This window comes from Euprymna scolopes, chromosome 36 (assembly GCF_053919585.1).
Source record: "Euprymna scolopes isolate OS-2025 chromosome 36, ASM5391958v1, whole genome shotgun sequence".
Lineage (NCBI taxonomy): Eukaryota > Metazoa > Mollusca > Cephalopoda > Sepiida > Sepiolidae > Euprymna > Euprymna scolopes.
The window spans coordinates 45289756-45307697 of NC_136517.1; the positions used below are offsets into that span (position 1 = coordinate 45289756).

The 17942-nt window shown below is 34.6% G+C and overlaps 1 protein-coding gene across 36 annotated transcripts in view; it reads left to right on the forward strand.

The window, feature by feature from the left end:
- The window catches only part of LOC145260441 (serine/threonine-protein kinase BRSK2-like), a 685204-nt gene that overhangs the window by 198103 nt on the left and 469159 nt on the right, over positions 1 to 17942 (forward strand). For all 36 annotated transcript variants that reach the window (XM_080118482.1, XM_080118488.1, XM_080118489.1 and 33 more), the window contains exon 2: positions 5717 to 5811. In XM_080118482.1, the coding sequence (XP_079974608.1) occupies positions 5717 to 5811 (95 nt within the window). The remainder of the gene's footprint in view (positions 1 to 5716; positions 5812 to 17942) is intronic.

The following is a 17942-nucleotide window of genomic DNA, read 5'->3' on the forward strand; positions in this document are numbered from 1 at the left end:
TTTTGTATTTTATATATTTTTCATGTGAATAAAAGATTTGATACCTCAAAGTGTAGTATCTGTTCTTCAGATGCTACACTTCAATTTCTTGTTCTCTGTTAGTGGAAGAGAAATCCTTCACGACAGACAATTTTTATTTTTGTTCCTTTCCTCCGCATTAAAAAAAGACCGTGTTGTTTAACTCTGTCCTGTGGGGAGGCATTGTAAATAGGTGCTCTAAAATCTGACACACTGTTGTCAAAGCTCGCTTCTCCAAAACCCAAATCAAATAATTTTCTGAAAATAAGGCTTTTTATTCAAACTGATAGCATCTCACTTGCATATGAGGTGACAAGAATTCTTGTTACTTCACGAGATCACCAGCATACAAATAGCAGAAGTGGGCATTTTTTAAAAATTCTTTTTGTCTGCCACCGGACACTACAAGCTGCACAAAATCAGGTTTGTACAAATTTTTAGGCATTTAATCACAGCAAGGATTTTCTGTTCACATTTCCATTGCCAGTTGTTCTCAATCAGAAAATTTCCATTTACATATTAGCATTGGATCAACATTCATCTTCACATACATGATAACAGTTGGAAAAAAAAAAAAAGTAAAAATTCAAAATTATGAAGAGATGTGCAGCACAGTTGTAAAACCAATTATTCAATAAAACTATTTCAGTGATGGGACGATTCCAATATTTTCCCAATTCTAATACAATTACTAATTCTGTTCTAAATTCCTTATTCCTATACAATTACCGAATTTGATTCTTTTTTAAGCTTCTAAATAGAAAACTGTTTTATTTGTGTGTAAGGATGTACCAATTATCAAATTGTCAGATTACCGATTTTGATAATCGACCGATTACCGATTAATCGGTCATTGAATAGGCTTTCTAATACCATTCATCAGCAAATCTTGTTATCATAAATGATACTAATATTAATTATATTATATTGTAAATGAAAACAAGTTAACTCCCTCTTTTGTTTGCTAGTGAAAATTTATCAAAGTGACATGTATTGTTCCTATTTACAATGCCTCCCTATGGGACAGAGTTAGACACCAGGGTCGTTTTTTAACGTGGAGAAAAAGAACAAAAATAAAAATTGTCTCAGTCGTGAAGGACTTCTCTGCCACTGACAGACAACAAGAAATTGAAGTTCAGCATCTGAAGAATAGATACTACACTGTGATCTTGTCCCGAAGGCCAAGAAAGTTGTATTTATTTGCTCCCCCACCGAGCAAATTAGGCACAAGGCCGATTTTTAATGTGAGGAGTGAAGGTGAAATGGGGACCAACTCCCCGGGGAGTAGGGGAATGGATAGTGACAATTGGTATGAAGGGTTACCCCTACATTGACCAAGGTCTTATATGTGGGATTGCTCTCACATATGGTCTTTGCTTGCAGTATCTGCTCTGGCAGATACTACACTTTGATCCCAGCCCGAAGGCCAAGAAAGTGACATGCATTGTTTCTACCATATTATCAAATAACAGGCATGACGCACTGTTAACATATAGACTTTTACAGCTGCACTGACTTTAAGGTGTACACATATGGAACATTTCCCTCTTTTCTCTTTCAATTGAATTAACATTATTATTTTTTACTTTAAATCATGTTCAAAGAAAACTGTTAGTTCATCTTTCAGTTTTCATTTTGAGGAATTGTACAGTAAATTGTGACGATGTGAGAACTGAACATAAAATCATTCTTCATCACTCATACTCTTGTTCCTCATTTTTGAACTTTTGCTACCCCTTTATTATTATATTATTATATATATTATTATTTTATTATTATATATTTTTTTTTATTTTTCTGGTTTAGATGATGTATATTTTATTGAGATAATTTACTAATCAGATATCAGGCATAAGTAATTTGAATACATAAAAAATTAACTAAATATTGGCAACAACCTTCAACCATTATGAAAACCAGTTTCTGCTGGGAGTATTTTGATACAGCTGCTTGCTAGTTATCTCAAACTATCACATTAAAGGATGGCAAATCAGCTAAAACTGTTACAATAACTTATATGTTAAATCATTATAGAAAAGTTCATTAAAAAAAAAAGCAAAAGTTTCAAATAAGAAAAAGAAGCACAATGAATATTTAGTGAAAGACATTCCAAAAACTATGAGCCTCCATCGAAAGACCAAACTTCTATAGAATCAATATTGGCCAAAAAGAAAGTTTGGGATAATAATGATCACAGGTCACAAGAGATCCATTATCTGATAAGAGAAATGATTGCTGTTGATATTCAACCATACTTTATAATATCTGACATTGGATTTAATAGGCTTATTTGCAAAACTTTGTTCAAATTACAGAATTCTATCAAAAAATACTTCACTGCAAAATAATGTTTGATATATTTACAAAAGTAAAACACAAATTCAATTTTTTTTCTTGCTGAAATAAGCAACATTTCATCAACTACAGACTACAACAGATAATGCTCGCTTTCTGAGTTTGACAGGTCATTGGCTTTCAAATGACTTTGAACAGTGCAGAGCTGTACTAAGAGTTGTTCCATTCCTTGGTGCACACACAGGTGCAAGAATAAGTGAAAAATTGCACAATGTTCTGGTTGAGTATAAAATCTTCAATAAAGTTTTTTTGCCTTGCAGGATTCAGGAGCAAATATAGTTGCTAGTGTCAGGGAATGTGGTTTAGAATCACTATCATACGTTGTAACTCAGGCTGTGAAGACAACCATTACGTTTAACAGAAATACAGTTTTTCACTTTAATCGCTTTCTGCTAGCAATTAGAAAATTAACTGAAATACAGGATTAGCTTAATTTGGAAAAACAAACTCATTCAAGATGTGATCACGTGGTGGAATTTAATGTATTAAAAGGCTGAAAATAAATTAAGAACAACAAAAAGCTCTTGTAATGTGTGCTGTTGATAAGATTGCTACCATAACAACTTACCAATGGGGTCTTGTTTGAAAAAATATCCAGTTAGTACAGGTGGTTATGTGTATGAACCTATGAGGAACAGACTGCGTCCTGAGAATAGAGAAATTCTAATGTTTCTACATTACAACTTAAAAGTATTCAACTTTAAATGCTGGGAAGACTATGAGAGCAGAGGAGGAAGGGGGCAGGCAGCAAGAATAGAAGAGAAAGTAGAGCAGCAGCAGGTGCAGAACTTCAACTTATAGTTATTCACTTAAAGAATTACAATTCATACTTTGTAGTTGGTTTTGTAATTTATTTGAAGAAATCACCAAAAAAAGCAAGTCACAGAACATCAACCATATCAATGATACATAGAAATTTAGCTCTGAGATTATTTCTGTCAAAATCTAATTCTATTATTTTAGTGGAATCCTTACCATTGTTGAACAATTGAGGTTATCAATGGAAACAAGATTTTCATCCTATCTAAATGAGGCCCTGTATGTGGGGCATTAGAATACGCTGACTGCCCCCCTGCAGAGGGTAAAAGTCCCTCAATGGGGGGGTCCTGGATATGACCTTAAACTATATCCAGTGGTGAGGCCCCAGCTTGTGGGCTTTGGGAAGTGTGGAGCCACCCTTTAATTACCATTGCTCCCAGGTCCACTCTGACCCGGAGTGGTAGTACCTCTTAGGGTCCCAACTATGGGTTAAATAGAAACCAACGTGAAAACAACAAATATATTCTATAAAAAAAAAATGTTTTCAAAATCTTTGGATTCGGCATTAAATAACCCGGAAAGGGTTGATATGCCGTAAAACAAAAACAACCAACCAATCCTATCTAAATGATAAAAACTTATGTGTGTCTACTTTCCTAGACACATGATTCAAATATTAATTTTAAAAGATTGGCATAGAAAACATATTTAGAATTTTCATGGCGTATCTGTGAAGCAAAATGATCAGCACAAACCAAATTTTTTTAATAAGAGATTCGTTTATTTCTTTTTCATACGGGAATTTGGGACACTATAAGATTCCTCCCTTAATAACTTACCAATGGAGACTTGTTCAAAAAATTGCCCAGTTACTGAGTCCATTAGAAGAAATCACCAAAAAAGCAAGTCACAGGACTTCAACCATATCTATGACAATACTTACAATTTTAGCTGTGATGTTACTTCTTTCAAAAGCTGTCCAATCGAATTCTGACGTTTCTGACTTTAGTGGAATCCTTACCACTGTTGAATAATTCAATGAATCAATGGAAACAAGACTTTCATCCTATCTAAATGATAAAAACTTGTGTGTCTATTTTCCTAGACTCAAGATTTAAATTTCAAAAGAATGACAGGGAAAACACTAAGAATTGGATTCTACATCTACTTCCTACTGATGATAATGAAGCAGAATGAGCAGGATTTATGAAAGTAAAGCAGCATCTCTTTCAAGCCTGTTTGATGAATAATAAGCGTAGAGAAACAAATCAAAACTTAGAGCAGGTAGAAGCTGAGTTAAACCTGGAGACTACAACTACAAGAGAAATACAAGAATCACAATCTAAACACAAAACGAGTAAATCCCATATAGTTAAGTGCACAAAAGAACTTGACCATTACATAGCGTTACAACTACTCACGAAAGTTGATGATCCATTTCTGTGGTGGGAGAAGACACAGGAGATCTTAACACTGCTCAGTAAATTGGGTTCAAAATATTTAAGTGCACCACCTTCGTCTGTGGAGAGTGAGATGTTCTTTAGTACAGGTGGTAATGTGTATGAACCCATGAGGAACAGACTGCGTCCTGAGAATGGAGAAACTCTAATGTTTCTACATTACAACTTAAAAGTATTCAACTTTAGATACAGGAGACTATGAGAGCAGAGGAGGCAGGAGGCAGGCAGCAAGAATAGAAGAGGAAGTAGAGCAGCAGCAGCAGGTGCAGAACTTCAGCTTATAGTTATTCACTTAAATAATTACAATTTGTCTTTTGTAGTTGGTTTGTAATTTCTTTTTTTAAGATCTAATTTTTTAATTACATTCATTTAAGAATTGAATATTGTGCTTTGTATTTTGTAATTTTATTTAATAAAGCCAAAAAGCCATAGTAGTAGCCAAACAATTAAATGTTAGGTTAAATTAGCACTTACTAGTCTAGTTTTATGCAAAAGGAGTAAGGATTGGGTGAAATCACTTTTGAAATTTTCAATATTTATGAAATAATGACAGTAGGTATTAAATTAAATTATTTCTCAGATTTCAATCTATTTTTTTTTTTTTTTACTATATTACTGTTTTTTAGTAGGCTTAATATGGGCACAACCTCTCATTTGAAAATTCAAATAGATTTGCATTGAATATGATTTATAGATATTCAACACCAATTAAACAAGATTTCCTGAATTTTAATTTCTTAAGTTTACTTTGAGCTTAAATGGTAAACATTTTCTAGAATCAAAATCATATAATGGATTTTGAAGAAATTTCAAATAAGGATTCTACATAAAAGGTTTAGTATCATTGTATCTTGATTTTAATCTGGTAAGGAGACATAAAAGTGATGGAAAACGGTTCTTTTGGGAAATACATTTTACTCATCATGGGACGGGTATTCTAGTTCTGTATAAAATATAATAATTAAAAAAAAAAAAGAAGTCTTTGTAGATTTGCTCGTATATTTTTTTGCTTAGTAATTTTTACTTACACTCCCATGTTTTCTTTTTTATCAAAGTAATATAAAGATATTAATTGAGCAATGATAACTTACGCTTTGTTATGATATCATTTTTTTTTCTTTCAGGACTGGTCAAGCTTGGAGTACATTGTATTACTGGCAAAAAAGTAGCCATCAAAATTGTAAATAGAGAGAAATTAAGTGAATCTGTTTTAATGAAGGTAAGTTAATTTAAACGTTTTGTTATTTTTATTATTATTATTATTATTATTATTATTGAAGTATTGCTTAAGTTCTAATACCATTTTTAAACACTCTGTCCCATTTGAGGGTTCTTGATGAGGTGCAGAAACGTATCTGCAGTTTAATTAGCCCCACCCTATCTTCTTCTCTGCAACCTTTCTATAAATACTATTTTGGCCTGTGTTCTTCAGAATTATCTGATCTATTCCCTGCTTCTTTTGTTCCAGCTTGTTCAACTCGTTGGTCTAGTGGTCTTCATCCATTCACTATTTTGATACCTCATTGTAATACAGCTCCCTATTCCAGTAGCTTCTTTCTAAGAACTGCAGACTTATGGCTCTCTTCTTCCTGACTATTTTTGGTATTAACCCTTATCCTCGAGTGGCCTTGATAGCAATCCTCCAAGAGAGATTGGAGTCAAAGTCAGATGTGAGTCAATCAGGCCAAGAAGAAAATTGCTGGGGACTGACGCGACTAGACACCCAGTCATGGATAATGATCAAGTTTCCTCTTTCTGCACTTGGTAATGGTATCGCTCAACATTGGGGTTGTTGAGCAAACAAATGCATGATTTCACATTTATTCATACAAATTTATATTTTACTAGCCTGGTTGCCCGAGTTTTTGGAGGTGTGTATTGAGCAAGGGGGGGGGAGTGGTAGTAGGCAAGCAGGCTCGAACCTGTGACGCGAAGGTGGAAAAGAAAGGGAAAGAAAATCTGTCTTACTGCTACTCCATGATGCGACCGGAAGTTCGGAACATTAAAATTAGGCAAAGTCAACCCAATCGATATGATGACTTACAAAAATGGCTTGCAAAAAATTCGACCCCTCCTTGTAGAAAAGTACCCAGTTAAGGGTGAAGCAATTAATGTTTTTGGATAATTTTTCCATATTTGTCGTACGAGACATCGAGCTTCAAAATGATGCCAATCTTATGAAAATCCGTTGCCTCTGTTGAAAGTTTTATGCAGACATACAAACATACATACATACATTTAAACACACAGGTGAGATTTATATTATAGACTAGCGGGGGTACCTGGCGTTGTCTGGGTGTTTAGAGGTGTGTGTGCTTTTGGATAAATCAAAACAAAAAATAATAAAAAATCGTTGCCTGGGTGTTTGTGTCGGGGGGGGGGTAAAAAAGTTTTGGTAGGTAAGTAGGAAGGATCAAACCCGAAGCCTTGAGGTGAAGTTGGAAAATAAAGTGTGAAAAAAAAAACGTGCGACGTTAACTGCTAGGCCAACAAGAAATAGTAACGGAAACATGTTTGAATTTATTTAAGTATTAAGAATTGGCAGGTGCCCACACTAAATGGCTTAATGAGGTCAAGTTAACTTTCACTGCAGGGCAGTTTTTTTATTTACTGCGGGGCAATTTTTTTTTTTTTTTGTTTCCCCAAGATGTTGGGGGGAAACCAGCTCTCCATAAAAAGCGGATTGTCCAAATTTAATAGCAATTGTCTGATATAAGGAGAAACTCCGCATTGATCAAAGCTGATTGCTTTTGGACGTTCCAAGTGCAATCACCGGGAACGATGCTGCCACCTTCGAATTAGTTTCGCTTTTTTTATATGAAAAGCCGAATCCACACGCGGCAATCCAAAAATGTGTAATATTTAGCTTTTCAAAGTCGGGCAAATTAAATAGACAGACAGCCCCCGTTGTTAACTCATAGATATTATGATTTAGATGTGATATAAAAAGTTTTAAGGAGCGAGCTGACCGATGGCTTCCCGGAAAAAAATGTTTTGCAGACATACGCAGAAACGCGCGTGTACACACACACACACACACACACACAAACAATCACACATTTTCACTTTTATATATATAGATTAAAGGTTTTTTTTGAAAAAAGAATCTTCTAATGATTAAGGACCAAATTCACAGATTATAATAAAAATAAATAAAAAGAATTGTTTACTTTTCTATATAATCCCTGTTATTTGGATTCTTTAGACTGCTGTTCTCATCTTGAGTGTTATTTTAACATTTTGGTCCATGTAACCTCCGACCTTCTTCAGGTGTATCTTGTTGATCTGAAAAACCTCCACAGAATTTCAAACAGAACCGTTTATTTAATCCACAGGAGTAGCATGCTCTTGTTCCGTCAGTCATGACTGGGTCCAAAGTAATTTGCAATTGTGTCTTGAGTATCACTTGCACCGTGGATATTAACCTTCATCCTCCAGCAAAGTGGAATGAGAGCATGCTACTCCCATGGATTGAATAAAAGGTTACATTTGAAATTCTGTGTGGATTTCAGAGTTCGACAGTAAGATTCCCGAGTTTAACAGTAAGATTCCCGAGTTCAACAAGATATGCCTGAAGAAGATTAGAAGTTACATCAACTGAACCATTGTGAAAATAACACTCAAGATGTAAACAGTAATCTGAAGAATCCAAATAATATGAATAATCGATCCTCATCTCAAAAATTCAGAAACATTTTCTATGCAAGTTTAACATACAAAATTTTCTGTCATCCCAAATTCGAATTTTGATAGGTGGTCATTTTATCTTTAGCTTAAAGAACAAACTGAATTTGTCACATCAAAATTGAGCAATAAGTTTTGAGAAAATGTTTTTAATAATCTGAGAATTTGGTTTATAGTAATTCGACCCATGAAGGAGAGGGTCGTTTGATGTTAAACTCACATAAAAAGGAGTGTTTGCGCAGACTAATGAATTTTGAAACTGGTGTAAACATTGTTATGTATTTACATTCCATGTTGAAATTAGTTTAATTTCTATAAATTACCGAAAGTGATCCAGTAGAAAAATAATTACAAATAAAAATAAAATTACTCGATTTATAGAGTTTTATCGCCTGTTTAAAAATGGAAAAGGGTCTCAACATCAAGGAGAGGTAACTGCAATCGATCAATTTGACAATCCGCCATTTCAAAATACAAAATGTTGAACCGTTTTTGTGGACGATTTTTTTTTTTTTTTTTTTGTAAAAACTGGATCTAGCACATTTTCTACTGGATCTTTTTTTTATAATTTTGGGAATTTATAATAATTACATTTTCACCTTAAATACATTGATTTCGAAATCCCTAAACACACACACCATCTAAGAAGAAAAGTTCAATAAGGGGAGGGGGAAATGAGTTTGCAAAGACAGTAAAATATGACAAAATTGAAAAATTACTTATTTCTGCTCACTTTATCACCTCTCTCTTCCTTTCTCTCCTTCTCTCAAGCATGTTAAATAGTTGTATTTCTACTCTTTTCTTATGCTCTCTCTCTCTTCATCAACATAGAAAGAGGGAGATGGAGAATTAAAGGTAGTGGTAATGGAAAGAAAATGATTATCATGAACTGTTAAACATGCACACGCGCACACGCGCGCACACACACACACACGCATATATGTATAAAGAGAGCAGGAGAGTGTATGTGGAGAAGTGAAAGAGACATTTATGCTGATGACACTACCATTTATGGTAGCACATCTAAGACAGTAAACGACCAAGTTCTCTCTGATTCTCTCTCCTCTAATCTTGAGCACGTAGTACAATGGGGAAAGGAGTGGCTGGTTACTTTTAATGCATCTAAAACCAAGCTTCTCTCTTTACATCATCAACATTCTGATCCACATCTGGCATCAATTGAAATGAATGGCTCTCGTCTTGGGGAGGCCTCATGTTTTGACAAGCTCCTGGGCTTGATCTTTACTCCTGATCTTAAATGGAACACGTATATTAAATCTGTTGCCAAGGCCGCTGGAAAAAGGGTGGGATCCTTCTATCGATCCAGTAGATATCTCACTGCTGATGCAATTCTCTATCTATATAAGAGCCAGGTACGTCCAAGGATGGAATACTGTTGACACATCTGGGCAGGAGCAGCTAGAAAGAACTTGTCCTGCCGTGATAGAGTTCAAAATAGACTTCGTAGCCTCGTAGGAGATGTCCTTTTCTCTTCTCTGCAACCTCTATCTCACAGAAGAGATGTTGCGAGCTTGTCTCTGCTGTATCGTTATTTTCATGGAAAGTGTTCGACTGAGTCAAAGTTTCACAAGAAACACTCGTCTAGCTGAAAACACTATCAATAATTCCCCCCACTCTTTATCTGTGCCTAAACCTAAACGTAGATTCCATGAACAAAGCTTCTTTCTTAGAACTGCACGCCTTTTCAGCTGATTACAATATGGTTGTCTTTAAGTCTAACGTAAACAAGTTCTTGATGAGCCGTTCCATATAAGTTAACAAATTTACCGAATTTTCATTACTAATGATTACTATATTTTCCAATTTCTACTGTACACTCTTTAACCCTTATCCTTGAGTGGCCTATTGGCCTTGATAATGTAGTAATGCCTGTGTAAAAAAAAAAAATAAACAATCTATATATATATATATATATAAAAATAAACGTGACTGTGTGTTTGTCTGTGTGTGTGTATTTCCCTACGCAATAACTCTGTCAATTTTTAGTCTACAGACTCGAAATTTGATATACAGGGTACTGAGATTTGGGAAAATCTATGTGATCGGTTTTTGGCCAGAAATTTGGCTGTTACGAGGTCAAAGTTCAACGATTTGATCTTTGAGAACTCTACCAAACTCCTCCGACAATTTTGGATCTAAACACTTGAAATTTTAGATATATATTCCTTGGACATGAATCTAATTAATAACTTGATTTGAGCCCCGAACAACAAATGTGAAGGGGTCATAATAGAGGTCAAAGTTAAAAAAAAATTGACCGTTTTTTTTTTTTTTTTTTTTTTTTTTTTTTTTTGCTTAGTATACATCTCCAAATACCCGGGAAACGCCAGGCACCCATGCTAGTATATCTATAAAAGTGAAAATGTGTGTGTGTGTGTGTTCGCATTTCCCTACCAAACTACTCTATCAATTTTCAGTCTACAGACTCGAGATTTGACATAAACGGTATTGAGATTTGGGGAAAAAAAATTTTAATCAGTTTTTGGCCAGAAATTTGGCTGTCAAGGGGTCAAAGTTCGACGATTTGACCTTTGAAAACTCTACCAAACTCCTCTGCCAATTTTGGATCTAAACACTTGAAATTTTAGATGTAGGTTACTTGAACATGGATCAAACTTTTAATTTGACTTGAGCTCAAAGCAATAAATGTTAAGGGGGTCAAAATTGGGGTCAAAGTTTAAAAAAATTTACCTGCGGTCTCTACCAAATTACTCAGCCAATTTTTGGTCTAAACATTTTAAATTTTATATAAAGTGTATTCAGGTATAGGGCAAGCTTTTTAATCAGTTTTTGGTCGACAATTTAGCTGCCAAGGGGTCCAAGTTCAAAAGATTTGACCTTTGCGATCTCTAGCAAACTATTCAACCAATTTTGGGTCTAAACATTTGAAATTTTAGGAGTAGGTAGTCAAACTTTTTAATATATATATATATATATATATATACATATGCACATAAAGTTATGAACAGTACATAGGGCTCGAGCAAAGTCGGGCTGAACTGCTAGTATAAAATAAGAGCAGAAGCGGTTGTTAAACAACATAGTGAGAGTAATAGACAGTAACATATTGCAACATATTTTAGTAAATTACAAATTCAAACTAAGATAAATTATGTCAATTTAAAAAAAAAAAAATCCAAAATCAAAGAATATTTTAACATGTATTTTGTGTGATTAAAATATCCAGGAAAAAAAGTCCTAGAGAAACAAATGTTGATTAAATCATCTTTAATAGTGTTGTTGTTGTGTTATCTTGCAAAGATCAACATATAATGTATACCATACCTTATATCTAGAATCATTATTCCAATTTTAACCAAAATCTATTACACAATTTTTTATTAAAAAAAAATGTCTAAGATGGGTCAAGTTTAAAAGGTCTTAAGAACTTGAAATTGAAGAAATCTTACTTAATTGGTGTATGATTACTATCGGTCAAATTTAATGCACATCTAAAAAAAAAAAAATTAACTTTTGCGTGAAATTAAACTAAACATAGCTCACATTACCCACCCTTACACTAAGCAGCTGTGTTCCAAAATCCATAATGATTGGTTCTGACAATATGGTTAGCCTGAAATTCTATAAATCGCTATTTATTTCCTTCATTTTATTTAGATGCCATTCTTCAATAGATGCTCTCTGAATGCCCCGGGGCCACTGCTATGTTGCCCCTTTCCCCACTCTGCACAGCGCAAATTTATTGCCTTGCATTTCACATGTTACGATTATATAATTAATGTATACTTGATGCTGTGCAGCATATTGAAACACAAATGATCCAACCAAGAATATACGATCATCTGCTTCAGAGACTTTGCGGCAGCTTTTAACTCGATTGATTGATGTTCCCGGTGGGAGATCATACGGCAAGATGGAATGTCTGGCAGACTTAATATGATCAAGGTGCACTATACCTAAATGGAAACACTTGCGGTGACAACACAGATTTTTTCAATATAAAATCTGGCAGGGATGTGTGTGTGATACTATTGACATTTCTCCCCCCACCCTCCAAGTGTTAGCAAATTTTAAAAAATAAAAAAAAAGGAAATTATTAACAGAACAAAAGTATGGAAGGCTATTCACCAAGGAACACAAAAGAAAGCTAAAATAGGATTATTAATCAAGGTGTTGCGAATGACTGGAAAAAAAAAAGATTGGTCAATATTTTTTAGAGTTATTTTTAGGAGCGTCAATGAGTTTTGCGACAAGCACAATTTGCAGACAGTCTTCAGTTTGTGACATTGAGGACAGTTTTGGGTTGAGGAGAGTTTCCTGTTGGACACAGTCAAACACAAATTGTGGCTCAGGGCAAATGAAGATGAGCTGACGGCAACTGACGAATACTGCCTCGATAGAATGTGGACCTTAGCGTTGAGAAAATCGATGGTATCACACACACACACACACACACACACACACACACACACAGAATGTAACTGATATTTGCAGAATGTGTCAGAGTTTGTGTTTTATTTTATTTTATTTTCTTAAACGTGATCAGTATCTCCCCCCCCCCCTCAGTAGCCATCAATGTGAGGAACGATGACACGGCCAGAAAAAAAGAAATACACAGCACACAGCATTGGGATTGGCATTTGTTGTTGGGTGAGGGAACGCACATGGTTTCACTTGCGTTATTATCAACCCAATTCAATGATATGAATGACTGGATTTGGAGTGTTTGATCTTAGATACTTTTCAGGTATGATCGTTGGTAGATCCTAATGTTTTACTAATTGATCTTTAATTATGCTGACATTAGCCGTTATTGGGGATAAATATGCTAAAGCACAAGTTGGGATCATTATCCCCAAAACAACAGAAATGATTGACACAAAGGTCAAGATACTGGTGTGAACCTGCATCTGTCTGCATTTCATTGTTTTTATGTTTATTTTTTTGTTTTTTGTATGGAATCTTGAGAATATTACTATTTCCAAAACGTTAATCATCTCTTGGGTGGTCTCTCTTCCCATCCTATAGCTAAATATATCTCTCATTTCAAGCCTGTCATCTGCACTCATTGCAACTATGCACCCCAATAAACATGCAGCATTGCACATGTTTCCAATAAACAGGATCAGAGTTAACTCCCTTAGGAAGAAACTAGTTTCTGCACACTTACTGCACGGGCTGTGATCGTTCACTTGTTCTTTTCCTCTGAATTGGGTGCTAGATTTCAACAGTGTCCAAACATGAGGTTTTTTGTCACTGTTGTAAAAAAAGATTCTCCCACCAAACGAAACCGCAACTCCAGTTTAGAACAAGTAATAATGTTTTATTTTCGGTAATTACAGTGATACTTGTTATCTACAGAAGGCCTGCAAATCAAGACAAGCATATATTCCAACTAAACGCAGTCCATTAGCTTATGGCTTTTCTGCCACTGAAACCCACAGAAACTCAACTGACCTTCCTGTTTGCTCTGCTGGAATATACATAGATACTGGTGTCAATTAGTGTAGACTACACTATTTGAAAAGGCTAAACTGCTTATCTATGAATATAAAAAAAAAATTACTGAAGGGACATTAATTTTTTTCTAGGACTCAAATAGATCAACCATTATAGTATAGAACCTCATATCCAAGAAGACGTTAATATTTTAAAGCTCATTTCTTGGCTGATTTCTAGCTAAGTATTTTTTTTTTTTTTTTTTTTTTTTTACATGGGTGTCACCACTTATCAAGGCCCAGAGGCCACTCAAGGATAAGGGTTAATAGGTATACATTAGTCATTGTGATTTTAGCATAGTAAACAGTGGGAATTTTGTAACTTGGATTACTTAGGGGGACGATTCAATTAGAACTTGTTCACATTGGACTTTTTCTTTTTTTTTTTTTTTTTTTCATAGGTATCACCACATTATCAAGGCCAAGAGGCCACTCAAGGATAAGGTTTAAAGAGTGTACAGTAGAAATTGGACAATATAATAATCGTATTTCTATCATTGTATGCCTGTCATCTGCATGCATTGCAATTATGTACTCTACTAAATATACATTATTACTAGGCCTGTGACAACAGCATATTATTTTCACTCTTAAGTATATATCCGTTAATATCTTATGTTTTTATATAGACTGGTGTGGTTCTCGGTTGATTGTGTTGAATATATACTTGAGAGTAAAAAGAATGAAAAGAATAATCTGTTGTCACAGCCCTAATTATTACACATGCTTACATGGGCAGTCAGTGTTTGTCTGTTGGAAATAACATTGAAAAATAACATAATTTCAATTTTTTATGTAGCTATACCTTAGGTTAACTCTAATGTCTGTTAGTATGAACATGTATATATATATGCATCTGTATTTGTATGTCTTGTTAAAACTTTTGAAGTCCAAAGCAGATAAGAAGGGACTCGGACACATAATATGTGAAATTTAGAAAAAAACATATTCATTTTTTTTCTACTTAACAGCCGCACGACGTAAGGGGGTGGGGTAACGTAAAATCATCTCTTTCTAAACAATTTCAGGATCTGAAATCTATGAAGTAGTATTTCTTTTTAGTTCCTTACATCAAATGGCTTCACGCTTTGTCTGGAGTGATTTTCATAGAAAATTGATATTGCCTCTGTAATAAGAAACAGAATTAAGTATTTAAATTCAAATTCTGTCTGTATCTGTTAGAGTAAAAAGTGGACCATGGGTTTACTTCAGCAGCCTCGTTACTCTTTCTTTTTTATTTTGTCCTTTAGTCCTCACATTCCATGAGCGATGTTTCTGACAAAGGGGAATTGTTGTTTTTCTGGGTCAGAATTTATCTAACACTTATTGTTGTTTAGTTTTTGACATTGAAATAGTATACTTTTTTTTTTAGTTCCTTATATCAAGTGGCCTCATGCTTTGTCTGAAGCAATTTCTATAAAAAATACATATTCACTTACAAGGTAATATTGTATATACTGCTGTTGTTGAGCATGATCATATCGATCATAATTCATGATTTTGTTGGCATTCATTGCCCCAATATCTTTCTTCAGGAATTATTTCTAGAAGAATCTCAGATACTTATAGTAGAAATTACATAATGGTTGCCAAGTCCCTAAGTGAATGTGTTTCTGTAGTAGAACGAAGTTAAAATTTGGCACACACAGGTTATCAGCCCTGAAACACAAAAAATCGTTTGTTTTAATGGTGCCACTCCTATCTTCATAGTTCTTCAACTTTTGGAGTTAAAAAAATAGGAGGCTTTACTTTTGGGACGACCCTAGTATGACAAAGCGTACTCCAGACATCTATGCACAGCCATTGTTCATCGCTGGCAGAAGTGCATTGAGAATGGTGGTGACTATGTAGAAAAATACATTCTGGAGCACAAAAGGTCAGTGGTTTTAATGGTACCACTCCGGTCTTCGTACCTCTTCAGCATTTTAAGTTAAAAAAAAATAGGAACCTTTACTTTTGAAACAACCCTCGTAACATGTGTCACGAAGCAATTATGTAAAGTTTTAAAGATTTTTTTCATCATTTTGACTCATTGATATCTTTTTTTTTTTAAACACCATAGATGCTAAACTTTAGTATCCCCCCACCCCATTTCGCGTCTTGGAGAAGCAACTTTTTTATTCGTACTAAAAAACAAGAAACAAAAACGTGATGTATGGTTGGCATAGAACATTTAAAAGATTCCAGAATGTTTCAGTTTAAGTGAGAACTGCAACGAAATTGATTAGGAATCAATAAACTTTCCTATTATTTGGATTCTTCAGACCACTGTTCTCATCTTGAATGCTATTCTCCCAATGTTTTAGCCAATGTAACCTTTGATTTCGTTCAGTGGTTGTAATTACAGCACACGATTCATTCGGGGGTTTACCAATGCTTTTTGTTTCTGAATTTTTAAAATGAGGATTGATTATTCATATTATTTTGATTCTTTGGACTACTGTTCTCATCTTGAGTGTTATTTTTTCACAACGTTTCAACCGATGTAAGCTCCAAACTTTTTTTCATGTGCATCTTGCCGAACTCAGCAAACTCAGAAATCTAAAAGGACCTGTGGAGTAGTGGTAAGATTCAGTTGTAAAGTTACTCTTGCAGAGGTTAAAGGTTCAATCCTCAGTGTGAGTGACCCTCGAAATATAATTGCGAATGACTTATTAAAAGGTTACATTGACTGAAAGTAATGCTCAAGATAAGAACAGCAGTCCGAAGAATCGAAATAATATGAATTCTCATTATATCCTTTATATTGTATCAAAGTTTCAGCCATTTAAAAATTGAGCCCTGTCAGTGACATTTGAGCCACTTTGTAGCTGACATTCATTTGGTAGCATTAGTTAATTTTTTCAGATGACTTTAGGGACACTGTATACTTAAAAGTACAATCTTGGCACATTCCAACATTAGAGTTCATGGACCTGACCCTTTTGTCTGATTGAGGTAGGGTTCAGTTTGGTTTTAGAAGGAAATTACACTCTCAAGTATTATCTACTCTCCTTCGAGGTAGGGAGGTGGGTAGGGGATTGGTTACTTGTTGAGGTACCCCAACTGGGGAACGCTGATTTGTACTCCGTTATTTTTATAACCATCGAGTTTTTGTGAGGATGAAAGAGAGTTAAAGTTAAACTGACTTTATGACTAACCTTGCAGCAATGGGGACTGGGTATATACCCCTGTATTTATTGGCTTCTCAGATATGAGTCAAAATTTTGTATTGATTACCTCCCTCCTGTACTCCTCTGGCATGTGTCAGAAAGTATCTCACCCCAAGTTTTTTATTGATTAAAGACTAAAGTTTGATTGTGAAACAATTCAGATAATTTCAAAAAAGCTCATCTCTATTTAGATATATAAAGTCGTCTTTTCTTCCTAAATTGGTGCTTAGTAGTTTTATTTATCTATGGATGTGAAACCTGGACCCTACAAATAGCTGGCATTCAACGGCTGAAAATCTTCAACCTGTGGTGTTTAGAACATTCTTGAGATTTGCTATTTCCAAACACCTCCCGGTCACCACAATCCACGCACAATGTAAGCTTCCTAGATTTGAGGAAGTACTTCTTATCCGAAGACTCTGATGGTGTGGACATGCACTTTGTCGTCCATCAACTGACCTGATTGACAAGGCAATAGTATCAACACTCCTATGCTTGGTGTATCGTAGAAAAGCATATCATAATGGAAGAGATGTCCTTGTTTCAGATAAGCGCCAGTTTGTCTGATCGACAGATGGCTCATAATGTGAGAGAAAAAGGGATGACAAGTGAATTATATATATATATATATAATATGTGTGTGTGTGGCCTTGCCAGGCCACAGGGGAAACAAACAAAAAAAGCCCTAAGCAAAATTCACCCCAAAGCAGCAAAACTGAAGCTGGCTTGCGAAGACACTATATATATGTATACAAATGTAGGCAAATTTTGACATATTTTATTGGTTTGAAAATATACATTTTTTTTTATCAATTGTCATAAAATTTTAACCATAAAATAGTATTATAATCTTCAAAAGCCTGTAAATTTGCATGTAGTTTTGTCCCATAGAACCAAAGATATGAGCATTTCAATATTCAATTAGGCTACACACACACACACATATATATATATATATACCACCTTTTTTGGCAATTTTATGAGTTCCAAATCTCAGCAACTATTGATCAGAATTTAACAAATGAAGGCTTGTT